General features: G+C 38.0%; 1 protein-coding gene across 1 annotated transcript in view; it reads left to right on the forward strand.

Moving 5' to 3' along the window:
- Positions 1–13,078, forward strand: part of LOC122809647 (lysosomal protective protein-like) — a 475,524-nt gene that overhangs the window by 109,205 nt on the left and 353,241 nt on the right. Inside the window, exon 4 of the mRNA XM_044081292.1 lies at positions 7,648–7,806. Within this exon, the coding sequence (XP_043937227.1) occupies positions 7,648–7,806 (159 nt within the window). The remainder of the gene's footprint in view (positions 1–7,647; positions 7,807–13,078) is intronic.

Below are 13,078 nucleotides of genomic sequence, written 5' to 3' on the forward strand. Positions count from 1 at the left end.
ATCCCTTCCTGAGTAGTATCATATTCAGCCAGCCTTTTCTTCATTTCAACCTCTGATTTTGTAGCTTTATCACCTTATCTGAATATCTGTTTAAAGCTTCTTCCATTTGTCCAGCCTTTTGTTGTTTGTGTTGATATACTCCATCAGTATTTTGTTTATTTTAACAAGGTCTGTTTGCATTTGTCTTATATCTTCCTGTAAGTTACTGGAAGTCATTTCTGGATGTTGCATTGCTTTTTGTTGAACAGCTGCATAACTTTCCTCAGTCAGTGTTTCTTTCTCACCTTTTGTACCTGATTTTTCCCAGGTGCTCTGTATTTATTTTTTCCTGGTATCCAGGCAGTACACTTACTAGCCAGTTACTGAAATTTACCCATAAACACAAAAGTCTAATTGCCTTCTCTGTTAAGTATATGTTTTCACACTGGGTGAGCTAGAGTCAAGCTATTACTCAATGTACAGCTATCTTGGAAATCCTGTACTTTTTTGGTCATTAAGGAAAAGAGAGGAGGATGCTTGCAGTCACAGCACCCTCTATAACCCAGGAACACCATAACATGTATTTAAACGTATTGGAAGCACTTATCATCAAATCCAAAACATTATTCATGGGCAGCTTTAATTATCCCACTATTAACTGGGAATCATGTATGACAACAAACATGTAAGCACAGAGATTCATGAATTTTGTAAACACAAACTCTGATCAATACACTGATCAGATACAAACATACTGCATCTGCACACTCCATAATGTAATGTCTTTTTTGGTAAGATCAAACGAAAAATGTTTTAATTTGAAGTAAAAATAAAACCTGGAGCCACAGCTAACCTTGGAATGTTCAAGAACTACACCTAGGCTACCTTCCTACTACTAAGTGATAACCTGGCAACATTTCAAGCTCTCATAAATCCTGAGAACACTGCTGTCTATGTGGAACTGTTCACAGAAACCCTATACAAGCATGTTAATATTTGCATAGAGTCAGCTGTACCCACCAGGAAGAAGTAGAGAACTAACTCAAAAAACAGGACACCCTGGTGGAATCACAACATCAACAGACTGTATAACAGAAGGAAGAGCGTCATGGCAAAAAATTAGAAACTGTAGCACCCAGCAGGATAAAAGCACTCTCATCAAATTAAACAAACAACTCAGAGGGCAAATAAAATCTACCAAACATACCTCTCAACCTCTTAGCGCAAAAAAGCTGGACGAAGCCATAAATAAAAGTGGGACAAAGAGCCAAAAATAGTTAAAATTTTAATATTGTTCTTACAAACATAGAAAGTTGATAGAATAACAAGTATGGCATTAACATGAATTTTCTAAAGGATATGAAGTCTGTAATTCAAATGTCATTATTTTCTAACTTTAGTCTTTAATGATTTACCAGTAACTTGCCAGAAAAACACAATTTAATAAAAGCAGACCAAAAATATGAGGTCAGAATCTGAACATTCTGCAAAAAGCTGTACGGTTGAGAAGTATGCTACCAAAGCAAAACCTCAAAGACAATACAGAATTGTGTGTGGACTTCGTTGTTAATGGAGCCACCTTTACTGAGCCAGAAGATATAGCAAACCTACTGGCCAACAAATTTGGCTCCACCTTTACTCTTCTCTTGCCCTCAACCTCCCCTTAGGAAATACCATCAAATATAACTCTCTCTGTTATTACTCCTTAATGCTCTCTCTCTAAGACCATGGGAGGGTGGCCTAATGGTTAAGGTGTTTGCCTTACAAACACAAGATGCAGGGTTTGAGTCTCACAAGGGATAATTGGCTAGGCTTACAATGGCTCGCAAGGGCAGTTAGCTTAGTATAAACCTATGAACCAAGAACACTGCATCACTGGGCCCAGACAATATTCCATGATGCCTTCTAAGCAGCATGAAACATGACCTATCAGGCCCTCTGGAATTACTAGTTTACTATAACAGGCTTCATGCCTCATGAATGGGGAGCAGCAACAGTCATCCCTGTTCACAAAGGTGGGCCATCTACAGACCCACAAGTCTCACTAGTCTCATATGCAAAGCCATGGAAAGAATTACCATGGAAATGATCAGTAATGACATAGGATACCTTCAGACTCTGGACACAAACCAGTTTGGTTTGGTTTCGTCAGAGGCAGGTCATGCCTGCTCAACCTGGTGGACTTCTTTGAGAAGGTCACCAAAGCAATGGATGGGGGCAAAATGGTTCACACTACCTACCTTGACCTGGCTAAGGCATCTGGCATAATACCCAACTTGGACATTGTTGACAAACTCAGGAGGTTAGGTATAAACCCTTATGTCACCCATTGGATAGCTAACTGGCTCACAGATAGGACCCAGGAAGTTAGAAGTGGGAATCCACCTCTACAAAGAGGCCAGCCACAAGTGGAATCCTTCAGGGATCAGTCCGAGGATTGCTCCTTTTTGGCAATTACTTCTCTGAAGTCAAGGCCAATGTCAGTAATCTGACTGACTAAATTTGTAGATTATTGCAAATTAGGAGCAGTCCTAGAATCCTCCACTGACACAAACAAATAACTGGCATTAGAGCCATGGACTAAAACTAAATGCCAAGAAATGCATAATAGTATCCTTCAGAAAGTGATCCACTCCTGGTAACTATCATATTGACAACACACCCCTAACAGTTGACCCAGTAGTTAGGGATTTCAGGAAACATTTAGACAGTATTCTAGCCTTTGACCATCACGTGTCTACAATAATGAGGAAATATTTCTATGTTGTGCAACTTATAAACAAAGGTATGGCATTGAGATCCAAGAAGGTCATTTTTCTACAGTACTCGGCATTCATAAGACCTATCATTGAGTACAATCCCCCCTTTGGTATGTACCTAACCTGGCACATCGAACAACTGAAATGTCCACAGGGGTTCCTCACTAAAAGAATACATGACATAAGTAACATGTCCTGTGTAGACCACCTCAAGGCCCTATCCCTATATTCTGTCTCCCACAGGCTGTTCAGGAGGGCTGTATGCCTGGCATACAAGACATTTCAGTCCCCACCCTGATGGATCTCCTTCATAGCCACAAAACAAACAGCATCAGAATTACCCATTCTAAAGACTTACACCTTGCCTGTGATATAAATAGGACCTGCTAGAGAGACAGGTATGTATCACAGAGACTACCCCATCTCTGGAAAAGGTTCCCTATCCATGTGAAGCAGAGTTCCTCCCTAACCCAATTCAATTGCAACTTGGACAGTTGCATGGGGAACAGGAAGTTCATCCCTGGTTTGGTACCTATGTCTCTAATGGACACAGGCAGCCTATAATGCTTCATCTCTCAGGCCCCTGCTTGTAAATGTTTCAACTGTTAAGCCCCTTCTTACACATATCAAGGGTACCAAAACTTGTCAGAGATTCAAGATGCTTGGCTAGGCTTAAAAGGCCCTAGTGGTCATTAGCCTAGTAAACACCTATGAATCTATGAACACTTATCTGCTGCAAAAATTCAAAAAGAAAAATGCAGTAACTTCACAAGGGCCCAAGATTACAGAGCATATCCAGAAAAACAGAAAGGTAAAGCAGTTTGTAAATAGGCAGATATAAATAGAAGAAAGGTGGAATAGTATTATAATATTTGGATTTAGGGAAGTAAATTAATAGACAAAACGCAAACAGTTTATTAATAGATTTCTGTCATTAAAATGCAGTCATTTATAATCTTCCTAATTTTTTTTTTTCTTTCTAAAATTCTTCAGTGCCGGGGCTAATAATCTAATTAACAGATGTAATTTAAGCATTACTGGTTAGAGCAGTTAGACCCCTAGGAATTGTTTGTTGGTTGCTATGTCTTGAAGGCTACTGTCACTATGGTATCAAATAGTTTTAGTAATAAAGAAGATTGCAGCTATTAAACATGGAGTCCAAGTCCTGACTATGTGCATTATTGTGCCAGACACTTTGTGTCTTTCCACTTTTCCCGGTTTGGGGTCGCCACAGCGGAACTCCGGTCTGCTAATGATTGGCAGTAGATTTTTACTTGCTGGCTTGCCAGGCCTAATGCACAACCTTCAATGAAGGAACGCCCATTCATGCATGTCGCCACACAGAAGACGCTCTAACTGAGAATTGAACGGGCAACGTCTAACTGTGAGGCAACAACGCTACTGCAACACCACCACCACTACTTACGGTTATTGTTTATTCTCCTACCTTGTTCAAAAATGTCTGAAAGAATGGGCAAATATTTTAACAAAAACATAATACACACAAAAAATGTGTGGCAGTGAGCCTATCACATTTTAGAACAAATGAAAAAAAAATCAGTGTCAGTGAGCCTATCACACTTTAGGGCAAATTGCTTACATAAAGTGCTGAGGGAAATGATAACCATCTATGTAGTTAACCTGGTTTATTAGAAAGGAATGGGCAAAACCTTCTAATTTTTATATTCATTTTTATTTGTTCGTTAACCTAATATGCCCACTAGGGAACATAGAATTTTTTTGGGACAGCCTAGAAGCACTGTTTGATAAATACACTTGCTCAAGACTGCACACTTTGTGAGTGTATACTGACAAAAAGAGCCTTTCATATTTTCAAATGGACCCAGAGCAGCACAAAAGCAATCTGGCTTTTTAAACATGGAAATAAATTTAGTATTAGGACTACAGTTGTATTAACATGATATATTTTTGTTTTTCTAATACTGAAAACAGACAGACGTTTTCATACTCCATTTAGTTGTCATACTAAAAAAACATTTTTAATTAATTTGCTTAATAGAAGCTATTGTCCCTTGAGAATAAGTATTGACTTACTGATAAAAGCTTGCCCTTTAACTTACTTCTGCACATATCTTAAAAGATTTTCTTAATGACACATACACATGCTATTAATAAAGTATAGGACATGTAGGCATTTAAACTGCATATGAAATTTAAGTTACAGACAAATAGTATTGTGAAAAGTCAAGAAATATTTTCAGCCAACATACATACATGCATACATATAAGAAGCCATAGTGACACTGATGTTCAAGTTTTAAGATCCAGAAATCTGACCATTAATTTTCAATTACATATTAAACTACATGCATAACACTTTCTAAAACTAGGTTAAATTTTTTATGATAATTCTGAATTGTGGGACTGTAATATAGTATGGCTGTTTCTCCAATAAGTGAAGCACACAGGCATGCAGGTTTCACAATGTCACAATTTAAATAGCAAGGAACACTAACCAGTAAATTAGTAACAGCAGCACTTTCCTGGGAAATTAGATTTTTTCCAGGACACAAAAACGTTCCTTCTTTCACAAATAATTTAATGTAACAATACATTGGTTAGAACAACAGCAGCAGTACACCTTTTGCAATTCTAATCTCAATAAACAATAAATTAATAAAATTCCCTTCCCTGGTAGTTGAGGGATTGGCAGTTTGGTCAAGTTGGGTAAAGTGCAGCAAGCACAGCAGGACATCTATTGGCAGTTCAGATTGCCCAGATGAATGGAGGCATTTGAAGAAAGCATGAGGACAAAATCATGCACACATAACAAACTGACAACCTAGATCCAAAAGAAAGGCATCCAAACCTGCTGACCAGCAGCTGAACCCAGAGTATCTATGTCATTGATATTATGACCAGAGAATGATGGGTGTTTCATTCAATGACAAGTGACAGATAGATGTTCCATACCATAACCAGAGAGTGATGGACGTTCCATACCATGACAATGGATAGATAAGAAAACTATGGATGTTCTGTACCATGACCAGAGACTGATGGATGTTCCATACTATGATGAAAAACAAATTGATATTCCTTACCATGACTGTAGAGTGATGACTATTATGTGCCATGACCAGAAAATGCTAGATGTTTTATAACTTGATAAAAGCAGATAATGTTCCATATCATAAATAGAAAAGGAAGGATATTCCATGCTATGAAAACAGATTGGTGAATGTTCCATACTATTAGAAGATACAGATACATGTTCTCTACCATGACAAGAGAATATAGATGTTCCACACCATGACAGTTGACATTTAGATGCTACATACTGTGACCAGAGAAGAATGGATGCTCCACATAATATTACAAGAGACAGATGCATCTTCTGCAGTATGACCAGAGAAAGATGGAAGCCCCCATTCATGATAGAAGGTGGATGAAAGTCAAGGAACAGAGATTAAAAATGAACCCAGGCCAGACCACCCACAAAATGGAAGGCTAAAATCAGGGCTCCTGAGGGATACAAAACTATGGGTCAGCCAGGGGAGTTCCAAGGTCCACTGGCAATCTGCATATTCAGGCATTTATGCTAGCAGATAAATGAAGTGTCACTGACAGAATTCAGCCAAACAGTATGCTGTTATGCCATCCAGGTAAGACAAGCTACAAGGATGCTATAGTGTTCCTTATAAATTGCAGAGATGTTTTTCTGTGCACTAGAGGGAGCCCTCACACAGATTGAATTTGTGGTGGGGGTGGGGGTGGTGGTGGTGGTGGCAGGTGTGACAAAACGCATGTACTTTTAGTCAAGAATAGCATATGATAATGTTATAAATGAGCACACCAAATAAAAATAATGCTGTTTAGCATTGTACAACTCATATTTTTAATTATTTTACTGTAAACAAGATTTATACCTAAGTATGTATATCATTTGCTAGTAGTTATCTTTCTTTCTAAAAATTGCGTTAAGGACTACTGGATTGTTACTGTTTGTGTTCGTGAAAAGGACTCCTGTTGTTCATTGTTTTGGTCGCTGGTTTATTCACTTTATTTCATCATTTCTTTCTAAACAGATATAAGTAGGGAAAAAGTGATATGCTAGTGATGTAAGTGCATGTGTAATGTGTATTTGCATTCAGGTAGCTGCACCTTTGTAACCAGCACTTAAAGCAAGATGCATTCAGAAGTTGCTGATTCTGTGTTCTTATCTAAGTGTGTAATACACAACCTAGGCAAATACACAATATTGTGCATACATAAATAATTTGGCTTTCACTTTCCTAGCATGTTACCAGCACCAATATTTAATGACCTTAATTAATTTATCCAGCTCTACGACAGAGAGAAATTAAAGTCCATGTTCAATTTGATTATAAAAATCAATAAAAACTTGAGTAGAAAAAATAAATGCTGCTGACAACTTAAGAGTATTATAGCAAATGGTAAACAAAACCTCCACAGATGCGCTTTGTTATTACATTTAGGTTGTCATTACTGCCGGGTGACATCTTCAGGTGTTTCTGCAGTTACCTCCTACTGCGCCTGTAGGCATCAAATATTGTTTGTTCATATTTCCATTAATAATTCTACAACCATGATACATACAAGGTATCAGAATATTTTATCTTGAAGCATACATGATGGCAAACACAACTGTATCGATATTTGACCTCTGTCATTGAGAATTTGTTAGAACTGCAAGGTGATAACTTCGTTTTTAAAGGCTCAAGCCACACCCACTGGAAGTTAAAGGTACACAATCAAAAGAGCTATACTGGAGGGAATGAGTTAAGGTACATTCTGGAGACTGTAGCAAGTGAGAGTTCCGTGCTATAAGAATGTAATTAACAGCTGTATGAAAAGGACTGAAATTAGCACGAGTTTGTTTACCAAACCCAATAAGGTTACAAGTCTGCTTTTTTATCCAAAACAGGTGGCAGAGAACAACTATCTTGCTCTACAGAGTTTCTTTAAAAAGTTCCCGGATTTTACCCAGAATGAGTTCTACATTATTGGTGAGAGCTATGGAGGAATATATGTTCCCACACTTGGCCTGAAGATCATGAAAGGAACAGCCAATATAAACTTCAAGGTAAGAGCAAACAGCTTCATTACAAAGCTGAGTAGCAAAAAGTGCTGTTACACAGGGAATCATAGTTATTCAGTGTTATCTATCTTATCTGGTTTAATAGAAGAGCTTAAAAAAAACTTTAAATCTAGTCCACTCAAGCCGTAGTCACTGTATCTGCAGTAGAGTAAAATAAATCTCAAATGTCCAGAATTTTTCAGAATGTCCAGATTTTTGCATCATATTTTGGTCTATTCCTCTTAAAAGGTATAGTTTAGTAGAAAATCATGGAGGACTGAAATCACTAAACAGAGATAGATGTTTAAGTTTAAGACTTCATATCCTTCAGAAAATACATGCTAATGAAAAAACTTAATATTTTCCAGCTACATTCTAAATTTACAAGAGCAATATTTAAAATCTATCCATGATTTTGGCCCTTTGTCCTTCCCCCCATTATTTTTGGCTTAATCCAGAATTCTTGAGCAAAGAAGTTGAGAGTTGTGACTAGTATTAACAATAGAAGTAGTTATAGTAGCAGGGTTAGACGTAAGTAGCATTGTTAATAGTAGCAATAGAAGTATAAGTAGAAGGTATAGAAATACTAGTAACATTGGTAGTAAAAGCGGCAGCAAGAACAGTAGCAGCATCAGTAATACAATAGCACTTGTACCAGTGAAGTATCAGTACAGTTCCAGTGGTAGTAGTATAACAGCAGAAGTATAAGTGCAGTAGCAGTACTAGCAATAGAGTAATAATAATAGTAGTAGTAGTAACAGTAGTAGTGAGAGTAGCAATAGTAGTAGTAACAGTAGTAATAGCAGCAGTAGTAGTAACAATAGCAGTGGCAATAGTAGTAGTAAGAATATCAGAAGCAGTAGCAGCAATGGTAGTAGTAGTAATAGTGACATCAACAGTAGTAGAATCAACAGTAGCAGTAGCTCTAGTATAAGGTGTAAAAGTAACAGTATCATTGGTAGTACTACTGGAAATAGGAAAATTAATACCAGTACAGCAGTACTAGTAGTAGCAGCAGAAGTAGTAGTAATAATGGGATGGTGTAGATACATGATGTCCCTTATAATGTGTATCCTTTATGGTCTGGTTCAGAATGTTACTTCTTGTAAGACAGGATAGTTTACATATTTATTACATGTACACATGGTATCCTTTGTAACATATAGCAGTAAGGAACAGCTAGGAAGCAAGAACAAATATGACTAAATAAAGAATTATCTCAGCTTCATAGTCCAAGGTGAATTCCAGTATCCAAGATGGTAATTACAACCAGAGTGGTTGAATTCCTGGTTAAAAATAAAAAGCAAGTTCAGGTTGCAGCCAACAGAATGTTTTTAGCAGCTCAGAGATAGCCTGTCACTGCTCAGTTGGTGAGAACCAATTACGGAAGGAGGGAGAAAAGTGTTATAGCCAAGTTATTGAAATCAGCACTCTAAACATCTCCCTGGTACTTGTTTCTATCAGTAAGCAGCGACATGCAAGAAGGTATAGAGAGGCAGCAGGAGCAAGTATGGGTAAGCAGAAACACACAGGAGCGTTGCACTTCAGAACTAAGAGGTAGTCAACAGCTGGCACCGAACTGGTCATACTGGCAGAACTCTTGATTAGGTCTGAAAGTGTGTGCAAACAGTCGGCAGTAGAAGAGCATCATCTGCAAACATGCAGCCTACTGCTGGTGGGCTGGTGATAGCTAACCAGAGGAGTAGAAGGGAGAGCAACACAGGCATACTACTAGGGATTGAGGTTTAAGTGTTCTTTGGGTGCTTGCCTCTGTCCAGAAGCAGTTGAATTAGAAGGTATAACTAAGAAGCACAGTTCTCCAACCCAACCTGGTCAGGGTGACCCCAACATAACTCTGTGATGTGATTCTGTACTCCAATGTTATGCTCCTTTGTCTTTTCTTCAATCTAGTGAGAAGAGTTCCATCTGCAGTAGTCTATGGTGATATTATTCTCCTTCCCAGATATGTTTATGGTGTCTTTCTTTTGGCAACTTTCAAAATCCTGAGGAGCATTAAATATATGGAAGTTATTATATCCATTATAACATGAAATATTTGGGAAGTGTGTTATTTACTGTTAAATGAAACATTTAAGAGTGGTGGTATCCGTTTTAATGTGAAACTCTGTGAGCAAGGCAGAAATTCATCACATAAAAATATGAGTTTGCCACTCTAAACTGTGAACAGTAAAGAACGAACATGCTTTATTATATGGTAATTTTGAGAGTGTAGTATCTAAGACATTTCTGTTTCCTGTGAGGTGCAGTGATCCTGGGGGGTAGTATATATATATATATATATATATATATATATATATATATATATATATATATATATATATCAGGGACATGCAAATATTTTAATATTATTATAATAACATTTGATTATCACTAATATTTTAATATTATTACAACAACATTTTATTTTTACTACAAAATGCCAAAAAACAACCAGCTGGTAAACGTAAACCATTGCAGCAAACGAGTAACAGCAAAAATGAAGGAAACAGCAGCAGTAATACGAAGTACGGCTCCAAGTCGCATATAATATGAACAGATAAACTTATTAATAACTGGTAAGCGCTTTCACCACATACTGTGGCTTCATCAGACCATATATATACATTAATATTGATGCACTGAGACAAATTGTAAAAATACCTAGTAGATGCTCTAATATCCTTGACCTGGTACTTACCAACCTAGTCCTGTCATGCTTCACCTCATTCCTGGTTAAACCTGCCCACAAATCAGTCATCTTTTTTGTCAGGCCAAGTGGTACCACACTACCAGCAAATGAGACCATCTTCAGGAACTTCTTCAGGACAAATCTACTTCAGATTATAGAAGACCTACATAAACTCCTTACAATCTCCAAGAAATGGAACCAACTGAGAGGGCTGCCTCGTTTATCTTAGACTTTTATCAGCACCTAAGCAGCAGCACAGAAAAGTCAGTAGTTCTCTACCCTAAATATAATGGGAAATTCAGGAATAATCCTCTCTGGCAGAGCCCCCACATTAATGAATTGTAGAGCAATACAAGGAAAGTAATGAAATGATAGAAAAATCACCATCTCCCTACCTAAAGACCACAGTGAAACATGTCAGCAAGGAACTCAAGGCCACTACTAAGAAATTTAAAGCAGAATATGAAGTTAAGGTCACTGATGATACCAAAGGAAAACTACAAATCTTTCTTCAGGTATGTCAGAAAATTAAAGAATAATGGTCAACAATCACTGAGCTCATCCAAAATAATATTATATAGTTTGATCCCAAGGATGTAGACACAATATTAGCAGACAAATTTACTGCTAACTTTACCCTGTCTATCAACATTGTTGCCCTCACTATCGATGACAATTTAGCTTCATCTGAAATCACCTTGGAACAAGTCTTAGAATCTCTGTCAAAGGCTAAAAATAATATTTCTGTGGGGCCAGACAAAATACTAGGCTGCATTCTCCTCCACGCCAAGTATGCACTATCTAAGCCTTTTCTTAAACTATTCAAATTCAGCCTACCCACAGGGTTTGTTCTTGATGCCTGGGGAACAGCCACTGTAATTCCCCATACACAAGGGCAACCAATGTACATACCTAGGTAATTAAAGGCCAGTCAGTCTCACCAGCTTTATATACAAAACCATGGAACATATCCTGGAAGAGCTAATTTATGTGGGCATAAGCAACTTAACTGAACTATACCTTAATCAGTTTGGTTTTCTGAAGGGCAGGTCCTGTTTACTGACCTATAAGATTCTTTGAAAAGGTTACAGAGGCTATAGACAATGGCCACTCTGTGCATACTACTTATCCTGACCTGGCTAAGGCTTTTGACGCTAATCTCCATAATGGCGTTTCTAATAATTAGACAAACTTAATTTCAGCCGTTATGATGTATTTTGGATTGCAAACTGGGTATCCAATAGATCCCAAGTTGTGAAAGTTGTGTACCGTCTCTGAATATAAAATTGCACTTGGTGAGGTATCATAAAGATCAGTTCTGGGCCCTATCCTGTGTAGCATTTATTTTGCAGATAATCAAGCCAATATCCCAGAAGTCTGGCTGTCCAGATTTGCTAATGACTGTATGATGGGCACTGTTATCTGTAATCCACTGACTCTAACTAGTTCCAAAAAGGTTTGGAATATGTACATACCTGGTGCACTGAACATGGAAACATGGATTGAAACTAAATTCAAACATGCTGCATAGTAGCATTTGGCGCAAAAAACCTGCTCTGACTTCTAAGATGGCTGCACATTGAGTAACAACTTAACTGTAGCTCTCCCAGTATGAAAACAGAAACTCAGCAGAGAAGGCCAGTAGACTTCTGTGTTTATGGGCAAATTTCAGTATCTGGCTAGTAAATATACTGCCTGGATGCCAGAAAAAAAGAAATACAGAACACCTGAAAAAAATTAGCTACAAAAAGTGAGGCAGAAACACCGAATGTGAAAAGTTCTGCAGCTGTTCAGCAAAAAGCAATGCTACCTCTAGACATGACTTCCATTAACATACATGAATTGAATATATAAGACGACTGCACACAAACCAGGTTTAAATAAACAAAACACTCATAGAGTATATCAATGCAAACAACAAAAGGCTGGAAAAAATGGAAGACGCCTTAAATAGATATTCATATGAGGTGATAAAGCTGCAAAATCAGAAGATGAAATGAAGAAAAGGCTGGCTGAATATGAGACTGCTCAGGAAGAGATTCATAGGTTCATAGGTTCATACTAGGCTATCTGCCCTAGGGCATTTACAAGCCTAGCCAGAGTGTGTTTGGCTTTCGCCACCCATTTTAAATGAATTTTGCTATGCCCTTTTTCGAGGTTAGTATACTGTGCCTCCGTCTAACAGTGACACAGAAGTGATACCCGGGGTAAACCTACGATCTCACATCCACTCATCAAGATTCCTCTTGAAGAGAGTCAATGAGGGACTCTGCCTAACCTGGACTGGGATTTTATTCCAGAGTGAAGGGAGCCTCTGGGTTATGAATCTGTCCCTCCAGCATGTCCTATTTATTTCAGTGCTGAGGTTCATGTCTCTCGAGCGCGTAACTCGATGGGATTTGGATTTTATGAGGTGCAGCATGTCCATTAATTCCGGGCTGGACATGGCTTTGTAGGTCAGGCATAGATCGCCTCTGAGCAGGCGGTATGCCACTGAGTAGAGCTGGAGTTTCTTTAACCGGACAGCATATGGCATCTGTTTGAGCCCTATGATCCTCTTGGTGAGGTACTTTTGGGGTCTTTCCAGTT

Source organism: Protopterus annectens, chromosome 8.part0 (genome assembly GCF_019279795.1).
Source record: "Protopterus annectens isolate FY-2018-M chromosome 8.part0, PAN1.0, whole genome shotgun sequence".
In the NCBI taxonomy this organism is placed as follows: domain Eukaryota; kingdom Metazoa; phylum Chordata; order Ceratodontiformes; family Protopteridae; genus Protopterus; species Protopterus annectens.